Raw genomic sequence first — 26,664 nt, 5'->3', positions numbered from 1 at the left:
GCTCCTGAGTCGCGATGCTCAGGAGTCCCCCTTGACGTGCAAACAATCTCCATACCTTTGCCCTCGCCGAGGAGGGGCGCGCGACGACTAGGTCCGGGAGACCTAGTTGGGTGGCATACGCTTGGGCGTGACCCGAGCGCAGCCCCCGTGCCCAACCCCCTCGCGTGACTCTCCCGAGGGGAGGCGTTGCGGTGAGGCCGGACACTGAGCTCTGGGGCTCCTTGAGGTTGGTACGACCGTGAGGCCGCCCTCAGTTGTTTATCACCAGCGCGAAGCATAGTGCTTCCGCTTGTGCACGGGCATAGCCGCTCCTCGACAGTGTCGACGGCTAGCGCGGAGCATGGTGCTTCCACTGGTACGTGGGAGGGGGACTCCCTACTGCGGAGAGCCCTCGGGGCGTGTACAGCCCCGCCCTGACACGTGGCTTGCATGGCAGGGCTAGACGAGGTGTATCTGGGCACTCGTGAGCCAGTGCAGGACTCACGAGGCCCTACCTCAAGGTGGGTTGCACCTGGTCTTGGTTCTTGTTCGCTGTGCTAGTCCTGCGAGGTGGTCAGACAACCTGTGCCGAACGAATCTCCTGAGGTTATCGCGTGAGAGGGCCAAGCACCAACGGCCCCAGGAGGTGACGTGAACGGGGCCGGCCCGCCAGACAGAGCTCAGCCGTTGGATTTATCGACGCTGCAGGGACGGGCCCGAGCACGGACGCCGTGCTTAACCTACTCACGCGAAGGATCCTGAAGAAAGACGGCCGGCGCGTGGCTTCCACGATGGGTGACGATCAAGCAGGTAATAGTCATAGGTAGATTAAGCATGGGAAGCATACTGGCTTAAGTAAATGCAGGGAAGATACATGCCACCGGGTCAGGCCCGAGCGGCTTGGGGATAATGCAGCCCGAGGGGCGCCCCCAGCAAGGTAAGCTAAAGACATAAGAAAAAGGGGTACATGCCACAGGGACGGACCCACGCGGCCTGGGAATGATGGAGCCCGAGGGGCGCTCCCAGCTAAATAAACTTGGAAAATGTCACCTGGTTCTGTCGATGAAGGGATGTCGGAGCAGCTGGAGGTACGCGGTGAAGGGGCCGCTCCTCACGAGCCACCGGGGCCCTGAGCCTCGGGAGGCTCTGGGGGTCCAGGCGGTTCCTTGAGGACCGTCTCCATCTCCGTCAGGACGGCGTGATGCCTGGCCTCCTAGGCTGCCAGGGTGCGCCGCAAGTTGCGCTGATAGGTGGACGACACGCTCGGCAGGCCAAAAGGCATGCGAACGTAGCTGTGCGGTGGACCCTCACAGCGGCCCACACGCGAAGGCCAGAAGGGCTCCTGAGATGCGGCCCTGTTGAGCCCTGGGACGTCGATGCAGATGCGCAGCCCAGCATCCTCGCCTAGATGGGGAGTTGCGCCTCGCGAGCGGCGGTCGCCGCGCATGGCCCTAGCGTCTTGCAGTTCCTGAGTGGTCTTGGTGATGAACTCCTGAGCGGTGGGCGCTCCTCGCCCTGTGTTCTCCTGAGGGAGACGTGCCGTGAAGCACGCCTCCAGGTGGTGCCCGAGCGCCTCCCTCGTGATGTTGGCAAGGTCTGAGGCCCTCCAGAAGAGAGCCCCCGAGCCCTGCCTGAGAAGGGCGCCAGGCGTGCCTTCCTATGCGATGGAGGGAGGCGCCCCTCGCGAGGGCGCTGATCCTGACAAGGTTCCTGTCGCGACGCCATCCTCCTGAGGTCCTGCGCGACGCAGCTGCTTCTTCTTCTTGGGGGTGGCCTCAGGAGGGCGCTCTCCCTTGCTGTCGGGGTCGTCGATTGCTGCAGCTTGGAAGGCACGCTCAAGGGAGCACACCGCATCTCTTTCTTCGCATGGGACCATGATGATTCCGCCGCTTCCTGGCATCTTGAGGACATTGTAGCCATGATGGGTCACCGCCATGAACTTGGCCAGTGCTGGATACCCGAGGATGGCATTGTACGGCAGACGGATGTGCGCGACGTCGAAGTTGATGAGTTCGGTGCGGTAGTTTTTGCGTTCTCTGAAGGTAACGGGAAGGCGGACCTACCCGATCGGGATAGTGGAGCCGTCGGTCACTCATGAGAAAGGCTTGGTGGGCTGAAGCTGGTCATACGGCACTTGGAGGTTGTCGAACGTGTCGACGGACAGGACGTTGAACCCTGCGCCGCCGTCGATGAGGGTCTTGGTTACTTGCACGTTGCTGATGACTGGGGAGCAAAGCATCGGGAGGGCGCCTGCGGTAGCCGCGCACTTAAGTTGATCTGCCGAACTGAAGGTGATGGCGCACTTGGACCACCTGAGCGGGCGTGTGGCCTCAAGCTTGGGGAGGACTGCATTCACTTCACGAGCAAACTGTTTGAAGATACGCTGCGAGGCTGGGGCCTGAGCCCCACCCAGGATGCAGGCGATAGCACGCGGCTCCTGGAAGCCCCCAGCCCCCTCGTCTTGATGGTGGTCGTCATTCCGTCTTGGCGGCGACGGTAGTGGGGGAAGACCGGCGATGCCCAGAGGACGATCCTCACGAGGCTGGTCCCTCCAAGCGCCCTCGCGAGGCTGATCCTGCCAGCGGTCCTCACGAGGCCGGTCGCGCCACTCCTCGCGCGGGCCACGGTCGTCCCAGCGTCCGCCACCACGTCCTCCTCCTCGGCCGTAGCCCCGGTCGTTGCGCTCGGGGTGTCGACTGAAGCGTCCTTCTTGAATGGCTCTGAGCTCTTGACAGTCGCTGGTGTTGTGGGTATGCAGGTTATGGAAGGCACAGAACGGTCGGCTGCTCTTGGATGACTCGGGCTGGTCTCTGCCGTGCTTGGTGTCCGGCTCCGCCGCGAGCACGACTGCTCCCTTGCGCTTCACGTCCTTGGCCTTGGCTTTCTTCTCCTCCGGGTCCGCAGCCGGGAGCTCGAGGAGGGAGAGGCACCCCTCCTCAGCCCTTGCGCACTTGGTCGCCAGGTTGAACAGCTCCAGGGACGTGCATAGCTCCTCGTGGATGGCGAGCTCCTCCTTCATCTTGACGTCACGGACGCCAACAGAGAACGCGGAGATGATGGCCTCGTCCGTCACCTTGGGGATCTTGAGACGAACGTTGTTGAAGCGCTGGATGTACTTCTGGAGGGTCTCTCCTGGTTGTTGCTTGACGTGACGCAGGTCACCCGCGGCCGGTGGCGGGCGCGAGTGCCCTGGAAGTTGGCAATGAAGCGGTCGCGCATCTCGCCCCAGGAGGAGATCGAGCCTGGAGGCAGGTGCAGGAGCCACGAATGAGCACTGTCTTTGAGCGCCACGGGGAACCAGATCGCCATGACTTTCTCGTCGCCGTTGGCCACCTCGATGCTCAGCTCGTAGAGCTGCAGGAACTCCGCGGGGTCGGGGGTGCCGTCGTAGCGAGGAGGCAGATCCGGCTTGAACTTGCCCGGCCAGGCGAGGCAGCTCGGGGGTGAATGCGCGGCAGCCGACCGTGGTCACCGGGGCCCGTCTTGGAGGTGGAGCTTCGTCTTGGCGCCCGCGCGCCGCTACGGCGAGCGGCATGGGGCCTTGCCGCGGCAAACGATCCTGGCGCGGCGGTGCGAGGAGTGGTGGAGCGTTCTCTTACGGTCGAGGGACTTCTTGACAGCTTCTTTCTTCACGCGCGGGCACCGGACGCGGTGGGTCGCGCCGTGGAGCTGCGCGCCTTGGCGCCAGGGCGCCGTCTTGGTGCAGAGGTGATGGAGGTGCTCCGTGAGCTACGTCGACCGTAGCTGGCGGAGGGCGGGGCAGTGAGAGGGACGGCGCAGGGGAGCCCCCTGCGGTGCTGACAAGCTCGACGATGTGGTCGAGCCAGTCCTCGTAGAGGTCGTTGACCGGGCGGTAGCGCAGGAGCTCGTGCGCCATGAGGAGCGCGGCCCGTGCGTCCATGGGAGCGCGATGAGCGTGAGACGATGAACCAGCGGGAGTCGATGATGGAGTGGCGGTGCGGCCGTCCTGTCGTACCGAGGGGTGCAACGAGGACGCTTGCTGCTTGTTCCCCACCGGGCCGGTGGAGGCGTTGGCGGCAAGCGACGGAGAGCAACGGGGTGGCCCGCCGACAGGGGCCATCTGAGCAACGCGGGTGGCGAGGGCAACCCGGCCCTCGGCGCGGGCACGGCGTGCGTCCGCCATGAGGACGATGAAGCGACGTGACGCGGAGCGACGGAAGGGAAGCCTCGGCGCACCCCTACCTGGCGCGCCAAATGTCGGATCACGGATTCCGGCAAAACGCTTAAGGTTCGAACTCTGGGGTGTGCGCGAAGTTCTCCCCTACCAATCCACGCCCTAGCTTACTAAGATCTCACGGACGAACTCGCAACACAAAGGCCACAGGGTTTATACTGGTTCGGGCCACCGTTGTGGTGTAATACCATACCCCAGTGTGGTGGCGGTGGATTGCCTCTTGGGCTGATGATGAACAGTACAAGGGGAAGAACAGCCTCCCGAGGTTGAGGTGTTCTTGCGGTCTGTGGATGAGGATCACCCAAGATCAGATGAGATGCCTCCGAATGAGTTGTCTCCTACGGTGGTGGCTAGTTCTACTTATATAGGCCCTGGTCCTCTTCCCAAATATTGAGAGGGAAGGGAGCCAACAACGGCCAATTTGAAAGGGGACAGCTAGTACAGCTTATCCTGACAAAAGCGGTCTTCGCCTGCAAAAGGCTCTGGTGGTGACGCCGCCTTGGGCTCCATGGTGACCTCCGTCTTGCCGTCCTGCTGGTCCTGGTCTCGTTGCACCGATATGGAAACCTTTGCTTGATGCCTCGGTACTCTGCGCCTGCGCTCGCTTCCTTAGCACCAAAGGGGAAACAAGGACACTGCGCGCGCTGGCGCCCGCCTGGCGCCCTCCTGATCTTGATCGTCATGGCTCACGTCACGAGAACCTCGCGAGGTTTGCCTTGCCTTGATCTCTCTGCCCCTCATGAGCCAACCTGGTGAGGCCGCTCCTGAGGAGGTCTTGTGTCGCCCGCCTCACGAGGCTTGGCCCCTCGCGAGTGTCTTGAATGCCTTGTTGATGAAGATGGGCCGTACGGGCCCACGCGCAGAGCCACGCAGTGGGCCACAGGCAGGCAAGTCTGGGGACCCCCGTTCCCAGAACGCCGACAAGAGGGTCTTGAGAAGTTTCCGTCATATATTAGCTTGATGCCGGATAGGTCCAGATGGTACCTAATGCTGTCTGAAGACGCGTTTGCCTATAGTTCGGTCAGGCCGAACACTGAGCACTTTGAATTTTCTGCATTGAATAGGCAATGCAGTAGCCCCCGAGCCACTGGTCGGGTGGCAACACCAGATCAGGGGATCAATGTGCCCCTTTAATATTAGTAAATGATAAGCCCGAAGCCCAGTAGCCCCCGAGCCTTAATGCAGGCATGGGTGGCCGAATTAAGGATCGATTTCCAAAGTAAAATCACAAATTATGTGTAATGATTCTATGTATCCAAGTACTTTACATCATTAATGCTCGGATCCGCATTGTACAAAACTTTATTGACCGACCATCGGCTTCCACCTCCTCGGCCAGTAGCCGAGGAGTGTTTGTCCTCCTTTATAAAGCCTTTATGAGGGCAAAGATTTACGACAAACAAGGCAATCTGGCCATACGGTTTTATAAAAAAAGGTACGCAGAGAGATATGTTATATTACTGTTTAACATAAGAAATGTCTTCCAAAGAAAATAGTCCCGCTATCGGTTCCTTTCTTTGGGTTGTCATGCTAAGCATGATCATGAAACCTCAGCTCTAATGTAAGAGCAAAATATTGAGGATTTAGTTTGGGGAAAGTTCCCGAACTATGTGGTCTTTAGCGAACCAAAAAAATTTACTTCCGTTGTTGCCGACCAATTATATCCTTTAAGATCGCTAGCTTTCGACTTCACCCAGTCTGAGGTACTAACTCGGACGACCCGGTAGTAACAATCACAGAGGTGCTCCCTTTACCGCCTAGCCGAACAATCGGGAACATAGGGGTAAGCACAGGAGCCAGGCAACCCAGCTTGGCCAAAATCTTAAGTCAAATTGATGCATATTTATGGCTTTATAACGATGATTGCGGAAGGCAGCCTTCGTATATTAAATACAAACGCCGATGATATGTTTATTTTGACTCCGTTGCGACCGTTTATCAGTTGAAAGTGGCCCATTGTCGGCTTCCGCCCCCTTGTAGATGCTACGCAGGGTGTTTTCACAATAACAAGACAACCCTTAGCCGACGTCTCGGTGCCCGCAGGCGGTTGTGTTAGCGGAAACGAGGCAATCAGATATGCGGGCTTTATAAATTTCACTTAGTCATAGGAGCTTAAAGTTGGGAGGCCAGTTACTAGCCCCCGGTTAGTGTTCGGGGACAGTCGAGGTCAAGCCGTAAACACTTCGGCCAATGTTATGAACGGATCGTCATTTAACACGGGGTGACCTCTATCGATCTTATAGTTTAATACAGTCATCGGATCGCTGACCAGTTTACGCTTATTGTGACAGACAGTTTTCGGCTTTCTCCACTGAGGTGCTTAACCATGCTAGCGGGAAGCACAATCGCAGTGGTTCTCCCTTTCCGCACCTAGCCGAACAAAACGGAACGTAGGAGGCAAGCACAGGAGCCAGGCAACCCAACTATTGACCGAAGACACAATTCGAAACCGATGCATATATAGCAATATCCGAGAATGTTTTTGCCGAATCTCTAAAGGTGTCCGGCGTTGCACTGCGAGACTTATGCTGGAAACACACAAATAGTTTAAAAGTGCCATAAGCTTGGAAAACCAAAAACGTCAGTAAAAACTTGACGTCCGAACAAGATCAAGTGTTCGGTGCCAATCCGAAAATTAGAAGAAAAAAAATGTGCTTCTGTCGTGCTTTAACATGAGACATCCGATCTCAAGACTTCAGGCGGGTCAGCCTACGGCTTCAAGCTCCTTATCCCAAAGGCGGAGTACTTCTCCGAGGCCAGTTTAGCGAACTAAACTCGAGCGGCTTTTAGAGAGAAGACAGGCTATCCGGCTATTGACCATACACTCGAGTCGAAAAAGGAGCGGTAGAAAAAGACTTTGCAACGACCAAGAAGAAAACACATTTACTATAAAAAGGCTCATACTAATTTAAGAGCCCCCCAAGTGACTTGGGTAAAACAATTTTATTTATAATGAGTGTATGTACCGAAGTACTTATATCATATCTGTGTTCACCCGAACTTTAAACGCGTCTTAACCGACCGCCGGCTTCTCCCTCTTCGGTCAAGGGCCGAAAAGTGTTATGTACTCCACCTGTCGAGAATATCGACGGTGTTTCCGATAACCAGGCAATCAGGCCATAAGGCTGTAACAGACAAAGCGCGCTCAGGGAACTTATGCTATATTACTGACGAAGTATAAGAAGCATCTTCAAAGAAAATAGTACCCCCCACCGATACCTTTCTTAAGTTGCTCATTGTTACTATGAGACTTGTGCAATAGATTTTTTGCACTCATGAGTTCCGTTGTGTGCCGACCATGATTGAAAACAATAAGAGCGCTAGCTTTCGGCTTCACCCAGTCTGACGTCCGAGCTCGGATGACCCAATCGTGACAATCGCAGAGGTGCTCCCTTTACTCCCTAGCCGAACAATCGGGAATGTAGGGGTAAACACAGGAGCAAGGCAACCCAGCTTGCGGAACACTTAAGTCAACATGTCCCATATTGTGGCGTAATACACGAACAAGGAACGAAGCCATACAAGTATAATCATATGCAAAAGGAAAAGCTTCATAAAGGAAGCCCCCAAGTAGACGGGGTATTTGAATTTGTGTGTCACAAACAAAGTTTTGACAAGGAAGTTTTTCATAAACAACTTTTTGCCAAAAAAGTATAATGTTTGGTCGAACCGAACAAAATTTAAAACTGAAAGTTTTTTAGCATGAAAGCTACTTAGCTGGTTAATGTGTTCGGCATTGATGACGCGGTCCGAGCTTGATGTGGGACAAGGTTCCATTCCCCAAGCCGGTCCCGAGGTGGCGGAGCGAAGAGCTCGGCACTCCGAAGTGCTGACATAGCACGCCCAATGCAGGCCGGCAGAGTGACGCCGAAGTCCCCGGCGTGGGTTAATGAAGTGTTGACGAAGCCCCCCATCCAGCCGAGGTGACAACACTGCCCGACCCGGATCATTTACCTGTGCACAAAAAATAGTGCAAACCGGAGATAATTAATAATAATAAATTAAAAAATTTGTTGCATAATAAATAATTTATGCAAATTGAGTAATAAAGGAAATATGGCCTGTGCGCCGAACACTCGATGAGGTAGAGCTCTCTCGGCGATGCCGAAGTCCCCGAGGCAACCGAACACGTCGGTATGGCGACACGACCAACAAGGTGATCACGCGAGCGATTTACGCCGATTGGGACGACGGCGTCAGCTTGCCGAAGAGACCACGTGACGCAGTCGAAGTCCATTACCTGCACATGTAAAATAGTGCGGGCCAACAATAATAATATAAATATATAAAAATCAGAGTAATAATGCGGCTACCATTTGACAGACCAGTGTACACATGATGGAACAAACCAGAGTAATAATTCCTTGGAAAAATAAACCCAAACAAGCAAAAATTGCTAGAGTTAATAACACTTGGCTTATTTGTTGTAGCAGTTCGAAGAAAAGTGACTCCCAAAATTGGGAATCGATCCGCATACCCATTGCTTGATGGACGGTGAAGCAACGGCATGGCGATGCTGGTAAAGGTTGGCTCGCCAACGCAAAGCCCCCGGTCTAGCTAATGTGACGAAGCTGGTCGGCGGGTGACGCCGAAGTCTCCGGAGTAGGTTGATGAAGAGATGGTGAAGCCCCCGGTCTAGCCGAGGTGACGGAGCGGGTCGGTAAGGAGATGTTGCAGCTCCTATGTCAGCCGAGGTGTTGAAGTAGTTTGGCGTGATGGACATCAGCTCGAAGAAGCAACGGTGCAGCCATGCCGATGCAGGTCATAACTCGTGACGTGGTCAATGCCGGCTTGATGAAGTGACCGTGCGGCGATGCCGATGTGCCTGCTCCGTGTAATCCGTGGGGCGGCGAGGTTGGTGATGATTTATTCTTCGCGATGCCGAACTCTTGTTCGGCTTGCCGAGATGACGATCCGAAGAAGTCGAGCTCGGTTCAACAAAGCGACGACGTGTCTAGCGCAGGTCAGCAGCCGTGGAGCAACGTTGTCGGGCTGGTTTGACACCGGCGCGATGGTGAAGATCATATTAGAAAAGACTTTAAAATTGGTGGGATGTGTTTGAGAACAAAACACAATATCCCGTACAAAACTTCCTTCAAAAAGGATGTCCGAAATCTCGTTCATAAAAAAATATGAACTCGGGTCGGATTCGTTCTCGCGCAAAAAACAGATCTCAAAAGTGATGCACTAATCGGAAGGTTCCCGGAGTTTGGACGGTCGGATCGAGCTGAAATTTTGAGGAGTGGTAGATATGGGAATTCCGCAGCAAATGAACGGTTGGATCTTCCAAAGGACCTCCGAGCTTGGCTCTGGAGACCACGCCCTAAACTCGTCCAGATTCCCGTCCAGACTTGACAGGGCTCCGGTATATCGTAGATTGCCGGAGATTCCTCCATCGGAACTCGACGAAATTTTACATGTTTGTTGTAGACTTAATTCCGCACAATTCCACCGAAGCAATCGTTAGAACGACACTCGAGGAGGTGGTGGCGGTGGATACAAATTCGCTGTCCAGAAAAACAGCACGGTCGCTCAAGGGCAATGTTGACGTTGAGCCCCCGAGCTCCATGGATGATTCCTCCATGATCATGATAGAGATCGGAGTTGATGTTAATGAAGGCCCTCATCCGAACATGACGATCGGAGGTAGGGCGCAATCCTCGGTCAAGCCAAGGTGACCAGTCGAGCCGGCGACGAGATGCCGACGTCGCAGTTGATCTGCAGTCGAGCCATTGATCCTTTGCCGATCACACAACGGAACTCTCAATGAAAGCACCATTGTCGGTGTCAAAATCGGCAGATCTTGGGTAGGGGGTCCCAAGCTGTGTGTCATGGATCGATTGGTAACAGGAGACAGGGGACACGATGTTTTACCCAGGTTCGGGCCTTCTCTATCGAGGTAATACCCTACTTCCTGCTTGATTGATCTTGATGAATATAGGGTTACAAGAGTTGATCTACCTCGAAATCATATGTTATGGTCTAAGACCTAAGGGTATGATGAGTAATGTCACAATGATCTATCGACTAGCCTGGCCTTGGCTTATATAATGCACAAGAGGCCTAGGATAATAAGAGTCCTAGCCGAATACGTTGGTGGAGAGGAGTCCTTGTCTTGATCACCAAGTCTTGTGGAATACTCCTTGTATGCGGCATGGGCTGCCCGAGGTGGCCCATGAGTGAACCGCCATGGGAGTCCTCGGCCCGATCCACCTGGTCGGGAGACGATGTGGTGAGTACCCCCTAGTCCAGGACACCGTCACTTGTTGTTGTGAAATCGAACATGCGGTGCGGGGACGTACGATGATGGGCGACAGGTGGTCCGTTCGGCGAACTTCCATGACACCAATCTTGCCTAGTTTTCTGTAGTTCTTCGTCTGAGTCGGAGTTGTGTTGTCCTGTTGTTGATGGATGGCAATCAGCCGTGTAAGTGTAGTGTTGTTCCGCAAGTAATAGGGTTGTTGTTTGTTTTTCCTTTGATCTTTGGATTCCCCATGCGTTGTTCTTCTGCTGCTTTATGCTAAATTTAATTGAAGCCAGGAATTTGCTGGATGTTTAAAAAAGCCCTATGTGGTAGAGATAAGTGAAGCACCTGTTTCGTCTCTCAGAAACAACTCAGACACAAAGACCAAGACCAAAAGTAGAGAAATACATAAAGAAAGAGTATATAAAGACCAAGACCAAAAGTAGAGAAATACATAAAGAAAGAGTATATAACGTATGAGTCCTCCAGAAAATAAAATTATAAAATAAGTGGGTGATGATTTAAGAGGAGAGAGAATGGATAGATAGAAATGACTACCCGTTTCGGTAGTGGACATGCCCTAATATATTAGCCAATGTTTTTCTTTGAAGAAATAACGAACAATGCGGGCACGCATATACACTCACACCATCACCATACATGCACTCGCGCAATGTCTACCGAAGATCGGGTTGAAGTTGCTGATATTGAAGATTGATGAAGTCATTATGTATAACTTGCTATCGATGAAAACGTCGCCTCGTGCTGAAAGAATAATCTGTATTAGTGAAATACTAAAGTGTCAAACCCAAGATTTAATCTTTGGTGGGCTAGGGGCGTGTTTGGTTGCCCGGGTGGCTTTATGATGCATTGCATGAGGGAACCTGGGTGACCACGGCCTGGTTGAGCCGACGCAAAGTTGAGCCAAGATTGGTGTTTGGTGAACTTGTACGTCATGGCTGTACGAGGTGCAGTTCTTCTGAATATTGCTGAAATTGATGCGAAAGGCAGAGCATATGTAGCAGCGTGGAACGACGGGATCCGGGGCTCGGTGGTTCCAGGCGGTTGGATCCGGCGAGCGGCAACACTTGGTGGAGGCGGACGAAGATGGTCGCACTTGACATGGGCAGCGGGGGCCGCCGTGCTTGTCGAGGAAACTCACCAGTGAACGAGGTATTCCTCCCTGTGGCGGCACGAGGAGGCAGGATCTAGCGGCAGCAGCAACGCTTGGTGGAGGCAAACGAAGCTGACGGCACTTGACAAGGGCGGTGGCGACGGCGCTTTGTAGAGGACGGCGGCGACGCTTGGTAGAGGAGAACGGAGGTGGTGGTGCTTGACGAAGAAGGATTCGGCGGCGCTTGGTCGATTGGATCTTGGCGACGCTTGGTCGATTGGATCTTGGCGGCGACGTGTGACGAAGAGGCGGAAGGGAGAGGAAGGAGACGGAGGAACGAGCCTGCACGAGAGATACGCAGGAATCCTGCGTTCCCCTCAGCCTGGCTGAGAGGCCTCCTTTTGCATCCGCCGGGCCAGGCTGAAGGGCCCATACAGCTTACCAAACGACCCAGATTTTGCACGGTGGATGCGGGCCAGATGCAACACAAGGAACCGAACACGCCGTCATAGCATCCAACCATTGGTTGATTCTCAGCCCAATAGTCGTTTTTATAACCAACCCTAATGTACCAGGAGGGCTATATGTTATTGTCATCATGTATAATCACTATATAGCGAGGTTAGCTATAATTGCTCTATATAATGAGAGTGGATTTTTTTATCTTGAGCTTCATGGAGTCTGATTATTTCCAAAAATAAAAATCAACGTTCTGGGTTTCAAAAATATCCGAAGGTAAATAAACACGTACATATGGATGTATATTAGATGTGTGTGAAATTTAATCACGAAATACATTTTGATGTGATCTGTCCAAAAATCTTGTACTTTTATAGTGAATAATACATGTGCTAGAAATATGTAATTTTGTCATTTTTGTGTAGCTCACAAAAAAAAATCGCCATGAAACTTTGCAGAGAAGTAGTATACACCTATATGTATGTGTGAATTCTTTAAAAAAAATAAAACCTAAAGGATTGTACTTTTGATTTTTATTTTCAAATTAAGGGCTCGATGGTGCTCTAGCTCATTTAGCAATTTCCGCTAAATAATGCGATTTTCTCTCTCTCTCTCTCCCTCCGACGACCAAATTTATGGCTAGGCGGATGAGGTTGTTACTGCCGGAATGAATGCTTCACCAACTCCTGTGACTTTGCCCTTTCCAGCAACGAGGCAGGACAGAGAGGCTCCTTTCCCAGTTTCCCGTTTGAAATGACATGACACTCTACTAGCTGCTCCTCCTCCTCCTACCAACGGGCCCACGATCTGAGACGACGCTTCAAGCCTGTACAGGTAGGCACGTTTGCTTCCTTGCTGCCATGGTCACTGCTCACACAACACAAGCCCCGGTCTGATTTTGCCCCGAAGAATGTTGCGATCACACACACACGGTCATGGTACACAATCACACAAGGATGACCGAACGAGCAGCACCTTGGCCCACTCAATCAACACGCAACAGTTTGATTGTTCTATCTTGATGTAGATACTAGTGGAATCAATCAGCATCCTGTAGCAGATCAGCGTGATCTCTTTCAGATCAACCCTGGACTGTTTCGTTCTTTCTTTCCCTCTGTAGCAAGAACCTGAAAGGAAAGCATGGAGAAGGAGAGAGGAGGGTGGCGAGCAACTCATCAGACCAGCTTCATTTAGCACGACCAACAACCATCGTCGTCGCCACACCCGAAATGCCAATGGCAAACCCAGCAAAGGCAGGCGCCTTTGCCATGGCTGACCACAAGAGACAGCGGGAGGATGGAGAAGGACCACCACTCCTTCGGGTAAATGTGTTGGGCCCTTCGCTGGGACAGACAGCAGAAGAGAAGATGAGAGTGAGTTATTAGAGGGGGGAAGGTGAGATATTGATGGCGAACAGGCAGGGGGTCAGACGCCATAAAGCTAGCTGCTGGAGTAGTAGCTTTCTCTCTCTACTCGACTACTCTGCCTGCTCCTCCTCTTCCTCTCGTCGGCTCCGCAGCCGCAGGGAGAGAAAGTAGAGATTTTCCGCTCCCTCAAGATATAGGCGCTGCAGACGACATGGATGAGTGGGGTCATGCTTTTCAATGCTTGATTGAAGGTGATGTTTCTTGCTACATCGAGATCGGGGGCAGATAACCGTTGATATGAAAAGATTGGCAGGTAACCCTCTAAATTAGGAAACGCGGCTACGACGCAAAGAGGGAAACAATCTTGCAGGGCTTGTTAACTGCAAAATGTTCTTTTTTACTGGTTTCGCATTTGGGTTTGTTTTGAAGTATAATGTCCGACTCTCTCTTATATTTCAGACTTTTGTTTGGGTTGGCTGGCTTGAAATTTAATATGGTACATGGTCTAAAATCTTGAGTTCAAGTCTTGACTTTCGTAATTTATTAAAAATTTGCTGATGTCCAAGTCTGTATTCACGTATATGCCTCTTGAGCCATACATTTAAGTCTATTTCTGTTACTTCCCGCGTTACACATGATAGAAGGTGTTGAAGTATATAAGTGGATTGTCTAGTCTTTTTCAATAGTTTGGAGCATGGATGAACTGGTTAGATACATCAATTTGCAACGAAGAGGAAAAAGGTTTGAACCTAGTAAACGCAATAAATAATTGCGGCCTGTCACCGTTTCTGTTGCCCACGTCATAAACTACAGTCAAATTAGACCAAAGCTATGCACAGGTGGGAGAAAAAAAGATCATGACACCACTGGAAAGACGAGGTTCTTCAGTAGGGATGCCTTTAGGAAGGGAGCGACGCTCAAACACCATCGTCACCGAATCCAATCATCCAAGGCCAGAATCTAGGTTTTCACCTTGAAAAACTAATCTGGGCATATCCGAGTATTGCCTTCAATTAGATAACGATGTAAACACATCGTCACTATCATGTTAACCAACTCGGGGTCAAATGTAGGCCTTCACCCCATAGCTCAAGACTCGGTGCTTGAGTAGCACCACCATCAAAATCACTCATGTGTTATCGCATCCACTTTTTGTGATCCAAGGAGCTACATGCGATGAAACGGTCGCTGCTACACAATCATCACTCTACATCGAGCCATCTTCTATAGTTTGCATCTCACAGCCGAAATCAACCACCGGATCTGTAGAGAGGAACCCTCACGAAGACCTTTCGATGGATGCAATCCATAGCGAGGATGCCACTGCAGGCCAAAGTGGTCACCACGATGACCAACACCGATGGCGGAGCATCCCTCCACCAACTACCACCTCGCTGGAGAGAGCCATGCCTAGGCCCGTATGCCCGGGGTCTGACATGGCTGAAACGGGAGCACGAAAGGCAGATCACCATCGCCGATGGGTGCTCGCGTGAAGTGCAGCGATCGTAGATCAAGATCGCACAGCCGCTAGATCGGCATTGTGCCTCCCAATGAGTATTGTGCCTGCCCCGAGCACGCCTATTGTCGCCTCGCATTCGTGCCACCGCGACCACGCCGTCTTGGGCGGCTAGGAACGCAGCGACGGCTGTTAAAGTTAGCACCTGGACGGGTGAGGGAAGGAAGAAGAGAGGGAGGACCGCCCTGCAACCACATGGGGCTTTGCGCGACGCGGGTTGATCGGCAACAGCAGGAAGGGAAACTACGGGTGGATCTGGCGGCGGTGATTGTAGGTGTCACCTGTGTTGCCCAGGGAGGACGACACAGGGGCTCTTCAAGTGTTTTTTTGTTCGTACTTCCAACGAAAAATCCTGTGTTCCCATTGTTGAACAAGGACACCTATTGGAGCAAAGGAACTTTGAAGAATTCTTTCTTTCTTTGTCATGGAATTTTGCAACAATTGTGTTTTCTTCTCGAGAAAACAAACCATGAGCTCTAACTTCACAAAAATGACACAAACCCTTAAAATTTCAAGTACTTATCATTCATAATAGTACTTTACATCGAGATTCTGCATTTTTCTTATACAACATTCATATGCCTTTTTTAATGCTTACCTTTTGTTCTCACTATGATTCAGCAACACATTTATCCTACTATTCTCGAGGCGGCTCTAGCGGATCTAGATACCGCAGCCACAATGCCCAAGTTCTCGCACATCTCCCCACACCGCCATCAAAAAATGACGGCGGGCAAAGCCATCCCTCGTGTGCAGACGTTGGCAACAGTGAGGTTGACGGTGTGAGTCATCTCCGCGGTGGGGGGGGGGGGGGCATGATAGTGGTTATGGCGAGCGCTAGTCCGGTTGGGGGTCTGGGTGGCGTGACCGATGGTGAAAGCCGACGAGGACGGTGCATGCGTGTGTCTTTATGTTCGTGAAGGCATCAAAGAGGTGGTTCTCTCCCCTCCACTCCTATGGCTCCTAGGGAAACCCTAGGTCTGGGTTACCTCGGACCAGACAATGACATCACTTGTGCTGTGTATCCTCTGGAGGCATCATTTTGCAGAGGGTTCTGGCTGGAGGGACCCATGGTTCGTGGGAGGGTTGCTCCATGATTGTTGCTTCCATGCCTATTTGGTACCATGATTTTATTAGATGAGGCATGGAGATAGTGCATAGCGGCGATCCTTCGTTGCAGTGTCGCGTTCCCGAGATGGTGCGTGGCGACAGTGGCGGCGTTGCTGGCTAGAGTTGCAGATGGCTAGGTCATGGTTGCTTGATGGTACTGATGGCGAGGCAGTGACAACTAGTGGTGTATTGTCTGTGGACGGATGGCCATGCTCAGATTTACTACTAAAATACACTTGCGTCAAAGGCCTGGGATCGCAACAACGTCTCCAATGTGGGATTTTGGTTGTCCTGCCTTCTCTTCTCCCATCCTGCGATTTGCATCACACGTGTCCCGATGAGTGTTCTTGGATCCACAGATGACTTGTGGTGACTAGCTGCTTGTTTGGTGTGTGCATGATTTCACTTTGTGTGGACAATGTTCGGATTATGTGCACTTCATGGTGATCAGTGTTGTTCTTTTCCCTTTTTTTTTGCTTTGCCAAGGCATAACTTTGATTTTGTATTACTATGATCTTTGCCGACATGACCGTTGTTGTGTGCTTTGGTGTTGATTGTATGCATCCTAATCGTACGGAGGCCGGATGCACACTCATTGTGTTTGTATTTTCTCGATGGTTCATTACAAGTTAATAAAGAAAATAAAATATGCCCTTTATAGAAAAAAGTTCTTTCCATTACTCAACTTCTAAAATTAATAGAATGGAGTAGGAGAAGCCAACAGAACTTTATCAAAGCAGAGACAACTGTGAGATATTGAATTTGCTCTGGGCATAGACATACCACATCACCACTGCAGATATGGGCGCTCTTGTTACCAAACATTAGATTATGTTGCAAAGATCATGCGTATTTCATGAATATTGTACTCTATGTTATCAATTATTTGAACTAAGTCAAACCTCTTGAAATTTGACCAAATCGGTAAAAACATGCTAATATCTCCTATATCAAATATATGGTATGAAAATATCAAAAATAAAACCAGAGTCTAGGTGCATCCACATTGATCCTTGTCTTGTTTATGACAGTGAATAAGCGGTTGACAACAACAAAAAAATTCTGACTTATAATGGTTGGAGTTGATTATGAGTTCATATGTGGGCCCAACAACCCTCACGATAAGCAAATACAGTCCTCCCCACAACCTTCAAAGAGACATATAAAGAACAATAGTTACTCACATGTGAAACCTAAAACAAATAAACAAATAAGACCAACACTTTTGTAGAACAAAATATGGAAAAATATGACTCCAACTCAAGACCTTGATTTATTATAAATTTATGCTTCCAAACAATTCTTGGAGTTCCATGTCATAGCTAAGAGATTGTAATGTAAACGCAGAGAAGCGAATTGGATTTCTGCAAACATAAACCTTAGAGCAACTCCAATGGGGCGACCCATTTCGTTCGCTAGCGTTCGTTTGGATCGGCGCGGACACAAAAGGCGGCCCAACGCGCCGACCCAAACGGACGCACGTCCGCTTTTCGTCCGCGGGCGACCCATTCCCGACCCATTTTTAAGCTGGATTTACGTCGGCGCGGACACGAGACGGACGCGCGCGTGCTTGCCTTCTCCTTCCCCGGGCCCGCTGGTCGGTGGCACATTAGCCTCCCCCCATCCAACACCAACCCTCGCCCGCCTCCTTCGTCGCTAATGCCGCCGCCCATTTTTGCCGACGACTCTGCCAGCTGCCGGCGCCTCCACATCCGCCCAGCAACGCCGCCAACTCCCACGTCGCCCGCCACCACCGTCTTGCCGCCGAGGAGCCGACTGCTTCCCACCCCCACTCCCCCACCACACAGCCGTCCGCGACCAAGAAGCCGCCTCGCCGCCCCGGTCAGATCCTCACCGGCACGCTCATCGGACGCCGGCCCACTCGTCGGACACCGGCAGGGCAGCTAGCTGGTACGTGCGCGCCGGGACTCCCTTCGCCGGCCGTCTCCTTCGTCGACGCCCGCAAGCTGTTCGGCAGTTTGCCAAGGTACAAAATGGACTCCGCCGACGAGTTCTTTTTTCACAATTTCCTTTGCGACTCCGACGATTTGCCGTCCGATGACGAGGAGGAGATATTGGCTGCCGTGTTGGTCCATCACCACCTCAACAGCCAGCGGTCGTTGTTCCGTGGCTCCATTCCGGGCCACCCTCCGGCGTTGAATCGAAACCGAGAGAGCGGGCATTTCCTTCTTTGGAAGGACTACTTTGATACAACAAACCCGTTGTTCAAACATCAAAAATTCTGCTGCCGTTTCCGTATGAGTAGGCATCTTTTCAACCGTATTAGAGAGGGGGTGGTCGTCTATGATGACTATTTCGAGTGCAAAGAGGATGCCGTTGGCAAGATTGGTTTCTCCTCTTATAAAAAATGCACTGCCGCCATCCGAATGCTTGCATACGGAGTGCCCAGTGATCTCATTGACGAGTACGTCCGTATGAGCGAGTCTACATGCCTAGAGTCCCTGTATAAGTTCTGCAAGGCTGTTATTGCTGTGTTTGGGGCTGAGTACTTGAGAGAGCCGACTCCTGAAAATACAACCCGTTTGTTGGCGATGAATGCTAGCAAGGGCTTCCCAGGGATGCTTGGCAGCATAGACTGCATGCACCGGGAGTGGAAGAACTGCCCTTCTGCTTGGCAAGGGCAGTATAAGGGCCATATCAGGGCTTGCACTGTCATACTAGAGGTCATGGCGTCTCAAGATCTCTGGATCTGGCACTCTTTCTTTGGCATGACTGGATCACACAATGATATCAACGTGCTTCAGCGCTCGCCGGTGTTTGCTAGGCTTGCCGAAGGCAACAGCCCACCGGTGAACTTTACTATCAACAACCACAACTACGACAAAGGATACTACCTGGGTGATGGTATCTATCCTAGGTGGACCACTATTGTCAAGGCAATCCCCAATCCTGTTGGAGAGAAGAGGAAAAGATTTTCCTAAGAGCAAGAGAGTGCTAGGAAGGATGTCGAGCGTGCCTTTGGTGTTTTGCAATCTCAGTGGGGCATCGTTCGGTATCTTGCTAATACCTGGAGCACGCAGAAACTGTGGGAGGTGATGACCGCTTGCGTGATCATGCACAATATGATCGTAGAAGACGAGCGCCTGGAACGTCTGTACGATCAAGGGTTTCAGTTTCAGGGTGAGAATGTTGTGCCTGAGCATGGAGGAGCGGCAATGTTTGAACAGTTCACCCAATTTCATCATGAAATGCATGATTGGGAAACTCACGTGCAACTGCAAAATGATTTGGTTGAGCATATGTGGGCTCATGTTGGCAACCAATAGATGTATCTTCTTTTATTCGGCTTGTAAAACTATGTGAGACATTTTTTTATTCGGCTTGTAAAACTATGCTATTTTATTCGGTTCAAACTATGTTATTTGACTATATGTTTAAATGCAAATTCATCGATGCAAAATTAAGCTATTTGTTGAAATAGGGCGGTCAGCCGGCCACGCCAGCACATATGAGTCGGCGCGTTGGACGCGCTGCCGACCCATATCTAAAACAGGGCGGACGCGCTGCCGACCCAAACGGACAAAAAGTGAACGAAATCGCCATCCATTTGGGTCGCCCCATTGGAGTTGCTCTTATCCCCCTATCTGATCCATGACCTTGTGCAATCAACTTCCATTCTCCTATGTTGTAAATTCAAAATGTTGTTTCCCTTTAAATCTTACAAAGAATCTACTAAGGTCACTTAAAATCGCCTATTACATCCCCCTTAAAGCATGGTTAATAGTACAGCCAGCTGATGGCTATATGACATTGCCATGTCATCTATAGCCAACCTTGTAGTCTTCAAGTATAATAGTAAGATATAAAGATGTGCTACTTCATTAATACATGATCCACCTTTCACTCTCACATAGTGCCTAGGAGCACGTGCTGCAGCTAGCTCTTATTCTGTAGCCGGCTCATCTTCTCTCTCCTCTTCTCTTCCCTTCACGTCAGCAAAAAAACAATATTTTAATCCTTACAGTCTGCTTACATAAGCTTATTATACTTGCTCTTATCGTGAGTGACCTACTCCTTGTATTTTCCATGACTCCGTAGCAACGCACAGGCATGGTGCAAGGAAAAAAGAAAAAAAAAGCTCAAATAGTAGTTTGGCAATCTAAGGGTTAAACAAGATTATTGATTTATTGTGGTGGTCAAATATCAAAGTGAACGTCCAATAACTTACCGGCAATTGATACCAAAAGAGACAGAGATCATATTAAAGGATTCATGGTATTACAACAGGGGAGAAGATCTGAGAAAGTGATGTGCCAATAAATTAACAGTGTCTAACAGCCAGGCGTTGGCTAACAAAACAATCAGTAGCCAAGAAGCACACAAGAATTGTCAGAAAGTAATGAAGTGGGATTGCATGATGGGAATGGTGAACTAACAAATACCCAAACTTGGATCCATGCTTGTGATGCCAAGGCCAAGTCAACAAGCTAATGACCTCATGGAGGGAAAAGTGAAAAGGATGTTGTTAAAAGGACAGGATACATCCAGACAGAGACAAGAATTGGTGAACTCCATTAAATATAGCCATGACTATGCAGGTACATAAAGTGATGTTGAATAAACCAGATGCTGAGAATCAACAGAACTTCTACCTAGAAAAGAAAAGGAATCAACAGCTATTAAACATGAACTAATAATCACAGAGTGAATGGCTTCAATATGCCATTGACATTTGACAAAGCATATATTTTGATTCACTAGAAAATGCACATGTGAATTCCCATAGTAATGGGAAAATACACAATCTGAATCAAGGCACCAAATATTTGATTTGTTTAATCAAGGACAAGGGCATCTGATATCAACAAGGATCGGGAAACACAAGATGGAAAAGGTAAACTTAATTGGCCAGAATGGTAAAGTTGGCATGAAGTGGACAGAAGCTACTGCTAGTATTAAGTTGAACATTAGTAACTACCACTGTGGAGAGATGTAGTAGCAATTAGTGATCAGAATGCTTTCATTTTTCCTTCTCTTGGAATTGATCGAACTGAGCAGCTTAAGGGGCAAAAGACGAAGACAGTTGCACCAAGTAAAATCTAGTGATGCTTTAGCTCTAAATCTAACGACCTAAAGCCTGAAATGGGCGCCAAGCAGATGCAGTGAGCAAGCAAAGATCCTTCCATCCAAGCTTCAGAGTGCCATTCTCCTCAACGAGAGTGTAGCCATCCGAGGGGAACATGCCGAGCAGCAGGGAAGCCTGCGCGGCGGCGCTGCCCGCCAGCGACGCCGCACGGAACCCCGACTGCGCGAGCTTCTCCCGCCAGTTTCCGAACTTGATGTCCCCGGTGCGCGCCGGGCCACCCACGGCCAGCACATTGCGGATCTCCCTCGCCAGCAGCTGCTGCTCCACGACGTGCCGCTCCGAGCTGTCCTCGCTATAGCTCGCGTCCAGCGAGTCGAAGAGCGCCGAGTAGTAGTGGATGGCCTCCACGAAGCGGGCCAGAAAGGAGCCAGAGTGGCTCAGGTCCTGCTCCACCATTGTCACCACCTTCGGCGCCAACCTGCAATCCGTGGTCCACATGTTAAGATCAGCACATCAATCTAAGGTGATGCTGCTGAACTAGGAACACAACCACTAATACAGAGTAGGGTGGCGTTGATGCATCTAAGTCAAAAGGACATTTTGGTTGATCTCTTAGTTCCCCATGCAATGCTTAGCCTTGGGACGAGTAGATCAGCCTTTGAGCTTAGCCTTGTCAATTGATAAGTAGTGCCACTAGGTTAGATGACAGTAGTTTCAGTTTAATAATCAACATTTGTGGCACTTGGAACAAGAAAGTTGCAAAGCTTTCTAGGATGAAAAGTTGGTCATGATGATAAAAACTTTTAGCTCGCTCCAGTATCTTTCTTCTCGGATCAAATGGAACACAGATTGGACACTTGCAGTAGAGTAGGAGTATAGTTTATGTTTTCTTCTCGGATCACCAAAGATCATGGAAGAGCATAGAAAGTTGGTCATAATGGCGAACTTTTAGAGCTTCTAAACGCCATCTTTTCCTGCTCGTTAGTCGTTAAATCAATCAATGGCGTACTTGGACTAGTACCATACTAACATTGGTGATTGATGCCTGATGCCAAGATGACTTGACATTTCTGAAGTGAAAAGTTTGAAGATTCATTTCACAATGGAAGCAACAGGGTACCTTTGGATGAGGTTGAGTGTGTTGGAGTCGTTGCCGGTGACGTCGTAGAGCGAGTGGTGGAGCCAGTGGACGGCAACAGCCTCGCGCCGCCGCGTGTCGACGCCGAGCTTCTCCGGATCGAGGTTCCCAGCTTTGCCCGCCACCGGGTAGAACTCGAACGGCAGGCCCAGCGTGTGGGCGAAGTCCGACAGCCGCTTCCCGGTGGCCTCCAGCGCCTCCATGGACGCGCCGAGCCCGGTGAGCCTGACCCTGGGCGGGCCGCCCGGGCGGGAGGCGAGGATGTGGAACAGTCCCGGCCACTGGAGCCCCTGCATGATGTCGAGGTCCACGATGTGGACGCGGTCCTCCCGCTCGAACGCCTCCTGGATGGCCTGGTTCGCCGTGAAGTGGGAGAACTTGACGAAGGGGCTGATGCCGTTGAACACCTGGAACGCCGCGGCGACGCGCGAGTTGACGAGGCGGGACGCGGCGGGGGACGACGCGTTGGGGAGCGGCGCGTAGAGGCCGAGGCAGGAGCTGACGAGGCGGGCCGACATGGCCTCCGCGAAGTAGGCGGCGACGCGCTGCGTGGAGGTGCCGAACGGGGTGGCCAGCTCCGCGATCTCCAGCAGGGCGCGCTGGGCCTCGTCGAGGTCGTCGGAGTTGACGGACTCGGCGCACTGCAGAAGGAGCGTCAGCAGATGGAGACCCTCCTCGTCGCGCTGCCTCCGCCGCTGCTCCTCTTTCCGCTCCTTCAAGGCGGCGGAAGCTGCCGCTGCAGCGGCTGCGGCGGCCGCGGCGGTTTCCTCCGCGGAAGGGGGCGGCTTCGGCGACTGCGGCGGCGGGTTCTGCTGCTCCTCCTCGCGGCGCCGCTTGTCGGGAGGCGGCGGCGGAGGGAGCGCCGGCACTGGCGGGGCGGAGAGTATCGTGTTGCCACCGGCACCGGGTAGGAGTGAGGGCGGATGATGGGGAGGAGGAGGAGGCGGCGGCGGGTGCTGGACAAGGTCGGATGCGAGGAGCGAGCGGAGGCGGAGCTCTAGGAGTGAAGCGAGTCCGGGGTTACAGGGGTGGATGATCTCCCGGACGTTGTGGATGAGCTGCGCGACGGAGACCGCGGCGCCGCTGCTGCCGATGATGTCCCGGATGATGCCGTCCACCCACGCCGTGCTGTTATTGTTGACGTTAACCTCCGTCGCGACCTGCGGTGCGACGACGACGTCCATCGCCGGCACTGGCGCCTGCAGGTGGCCGCCGAACGCCGGCAGCTGCATCGGCAGCGCGGGCAGCTGCGCGCTCCCTGCCACCGCCGACGGGAGCTGCTGCGGGGGCGCCGCTCCGCCCGTAGCGGCGGTGACGTCGGAGAGGTCCCCGGTGACATGGCGCCGGGGCGGGGGCAGGTCGACGTCCGGAGCCGGGCGCTTGCGTACCATGGCGGCGCCGCCCTCTTGGTGGTCTAGCTGGTCGAGGTAGAGGAAGAGGTCGGAGGGGGACGGGGAGGGGAGCGGTGGGAGCAAGGCGGAGTGGGAAGCGGAGGCGGCAGCATGAGCATGGGAATAAGAGGAGTGGTTGGGGGCGGAGGAGGAGGACGAGGGGAAGAGGAGGAGGGAGGAGGAGCCCATCTAGAAACGCCAAGGGGAAGCCGCCGCCGCCTTCGCCGAGGCTCGCATGGCGAGCGCAGCGCGGGAGAGGGGAGGGGGTGGTGGAGTAGCTGCGGTGGCGGAGGAGTAAAGGGGAAGACGCCGACGGGAGAGGAACAAGGGCGTAAGCACAAGGGTGCCGTGTTAGCAAGGACGGTAATTTATGGAGAGAGCCGTAGCAGACGTAGCTATTGGGCTCTGTGTCATTTGTTTCTCTCTAAAAAATCCATCCATGTGTGTCTCATTTATTTATTTCTCGGTCTGATGTACTCCTCTGATCCTAGTAGTGATGTCCATCGATAGTGAACCCGAGAGGGTTCCTGGGACAAAGGAACGCCCATCTCTAACGAAAATCCTAGGGAAAATGTACAAGTGTGGAACATGCACCGTAAAATAGGTTACAAGATAAACTCTGTTAAACATTGACATACATAAGTTACAAGATAGGGTACAAGTGTGGAACATTCACAATATGTATCTTTGGCTTTCCTTCTTTTGTACTCCCTCTGTAAACTAATATAAAAGCATTTAGATAACTAAAGTAGTGATCTAAACACTCTTATATTAGTTTACGGAAGGAGTAGATTATAAAGTAGCAGGAGTATATGCTAGTAGTAGAAATCCAATAATTATTTTCAATCCTACTAATCTAAATATTTTGCAGATATTAGTAGTCAATGCTAAAATATTACGTAGGCACTTTGTAGAATTTTTTGGGCTGATCTGGTTTATAAATTTTTCATATGAAAAACATGAAAAATAAGGCCAACTCCACCGCACGACCACGACCCGTTTGGGTAGCTCGGGGGTGTCCGTTTTGCCCGGATTCTGTCCGTTTGGGTAGGGTAATGGGGTCGTGTTCGGGCAGTTTCTGGGATGCGGTGGCCGTGCGCCCAACGCGCAGACGCATCCCGGCCATATCCTGTCCGCGTACATTTTTCTTTGCAAGCCCTTAACTTTTTTTCATCATTCATTTTTGATACATGAAATACATCACCAAATTTTGACTAGAAAAGTAAGACCAAAGAAAACAAGAACCAAAAGAATACATTTTAGAAGATATCCAACTCCCATAATTGCTCCTGTAAGTTGGATTAGTGCCTTCTCGATGCATCCATTGTTGATCTGCGGAGGAGGCTCGATCTTGCGTGCTTCTTTTTTCTTCGAGTCTAAAGAAGTAGAGGTTGCTTCATCGTATCTAGTCTCATGTCTACCCTCTATTCTAGCAACAAGTGCACTAATCTCATCTCTAGCCTCTATGATAGCTAAAAGTGCACGAACATCTACTATATTGTGCCCTATCAATATATCGATGTATTCTTCTTCCCAATACCAAAAACTTGCATTCATGCTACACAATAAAATTTTAAGTTAGCACAACAAGTCAAATCCAAGAGCACAACCGAAACTAAAAAGAGCACATACCCCATCGTTTAAGCACTTAATGAACACCCATCTAGGATGTTCCGGCATTGTAGACACGCGGCGCACGACCTTCTTTGGGCAGTGGTCGCACTTAATGAGTGGCAACGGTGCGCCGATGAGCTTTTGGGCTAACACCGAGCCCGGCCGACCGCCATTCGTGTATCTGCCGACGGACCACCGATGGTGTAGATCCGAGCGGCTAGAGGAGGAGCCACTACCTGCATGCAGCCTTGCGGCCTTGCCAGGGCCTTCCGGCCGGTGCCTGGCCAGTCCATGGCGCGGCGCGGCCTCCCACAGCCGGGCGAGCTCAAGACCGACCGGATTCGCCCCAAATCCGGCCGCCGGGTGCGCAAATCAGGTGGTCGTGGTTGGGTAGCTCAGGGGCGCCGAGGGGAAGGGGCTGGGTGAGCGCGCGTCCGAGCTGCACAGCTGCAATGGCAGCGGCGGCGAGGGAAAGAGTGGAGAAGAGTAGAGGGGGTGCGGCCGGAGGGAGGGAGGGGGCGGATAGAAAAAGGCGTCCCTGTGCCACCAACGGACGGGCCAGGGGAGGACACACGCACACGGCCCGCCCGTCCGCGTGCTGTCCGTTTCACCCCAAAAGCGGCACAAACTTGGGTTGAGGATGGGTCGAAAGCGGACAGAAAACGAACAAAAGTTCGTTTGCGCCCGCACGCTGGGCCGTCTGGTTCGTCTGTTTCACCCCAAACGAATGCACCCGGGCAGAATGGGGTCGCGCGGTGAAATTGGCCTAAAGAAGTGGTATGTCCTCTTCGCTCTAATCCTTAGAAATTTTCTACGAGGTTTCACATATTGCTAAGAATCCTTAGGAATTAGGTAAACATGGACACGGTCCTAAGAAATCTAGTACATCCATTTTTATAAAATGAATGTCACGCATAGGAGAAGAATTCCAACATTTGAAATTCTACGGGAATCTTCCAAAAATCTTGCAAAACGAATGAGCCCTTTTAATTACAAAGGGGGGTAGCAGGACTCTTCCTATGCAAATGGACAAATAGCAGGATCATCCTATGCAAAATGAGTATAAAGAAAGTTTAAGTGCTTCATTGATTCTGAGAGCTGAATAAAACTGTTGCTTATTGATGATTTGGTGCGGCATATAAGAGTATATAAGAGGATACAAACCGACTTGGGGTAGGGGTATAAAACTGACTTGGACTAGAAGTCGTATACCATAATGACTACTCTAACATCCCCCTGCAGTATCAATGGCAGGCTCGACGACGTTGAGACTGAAACAGATATCTTGAAACGGCTTAGTAGGCAGTGCCTTGGTGAAAATGTCAGCAAACTGAGCCGTAGAGGGAACATGAAGCACCCGAACCTGACCAAGAGCAACCTTTTCACGAACAAAATGAATATCAATCTCAATATGCTTTGTGCGTCGGTGTTGAACTGGATTGCTGGTCATGTAGACTGCTGATATGTTGTCACAGTAGACAATAGTGGCC

The 26,664-nt window shown here is 51.5% G+C and overlaps 1 protein-coding gene across 1 annotated transcript; it reads right to left on the bottom strand.

The window, feature by feature from the left end:
* Nucleotides 1-20,751: 20,751 nt before the first annotated feature.
* LOC123096521 (protein SCARECROW 2) lies at nt 20,752-23,965 on the bottom strand. The gene is made up of 2 exons (XM_044518265.1): nt 22,152-23,965; nt 20,752-21,509 (listed from the first exon to the last, which is right to left on the bottom strand). Exons 1-2 carry the CDS (start codon nt 23,747-23,749, stop codon nt 21,068-21,070), a joined length of 2,040 nt encoding a protein of 679 aa, XP_044374200.1. The 5' UTR covers nt 23,750-23,965; the 3' UTR covers nt 20,752-21,067.
* Between the last annotated feature and the right edge of the window lie 2,699 nt (nt 23,966-26,664).

This window comes from Triticum aestivum, chromosome 4D, assembly GCF_018294505.1.
Source record: "Triticum aestivum cultivar Chinese Spring chromosome 4D, IWGSC CS RefSeq v2.1, whole genome shotgun sequence".
Lineage (NCBI taxonomy): Eukaryota > Viridiplantae > Streptophyta > Magnoliopsida > Poales > Poaceae > Triticum > Triticum aestivum.
The sequence above is the reverse complement of the archived record's forward strand: the minus strand, read 5'-3'. Positions and strand labels throughout refer to the sequence as shown.

Excerpts from the sequence above, each read along its gene's own strand:
- LOC123096521 (XM_044518265.1), bottom strand. The coding sequence starts at position 23,749 with ATGGGCTCCTCCTCCCTCCTCCTCTTCCCCTCGTCCTCCTCCTCCGCC. Across the intron at positions 21,510-22,151 it reads ACACTCAACCTCATCCAAAG|GTTGGCGCCGAAGGTGGTGA; the intron begins GTACCCTGTTGC and ends CACGGATTGCAG.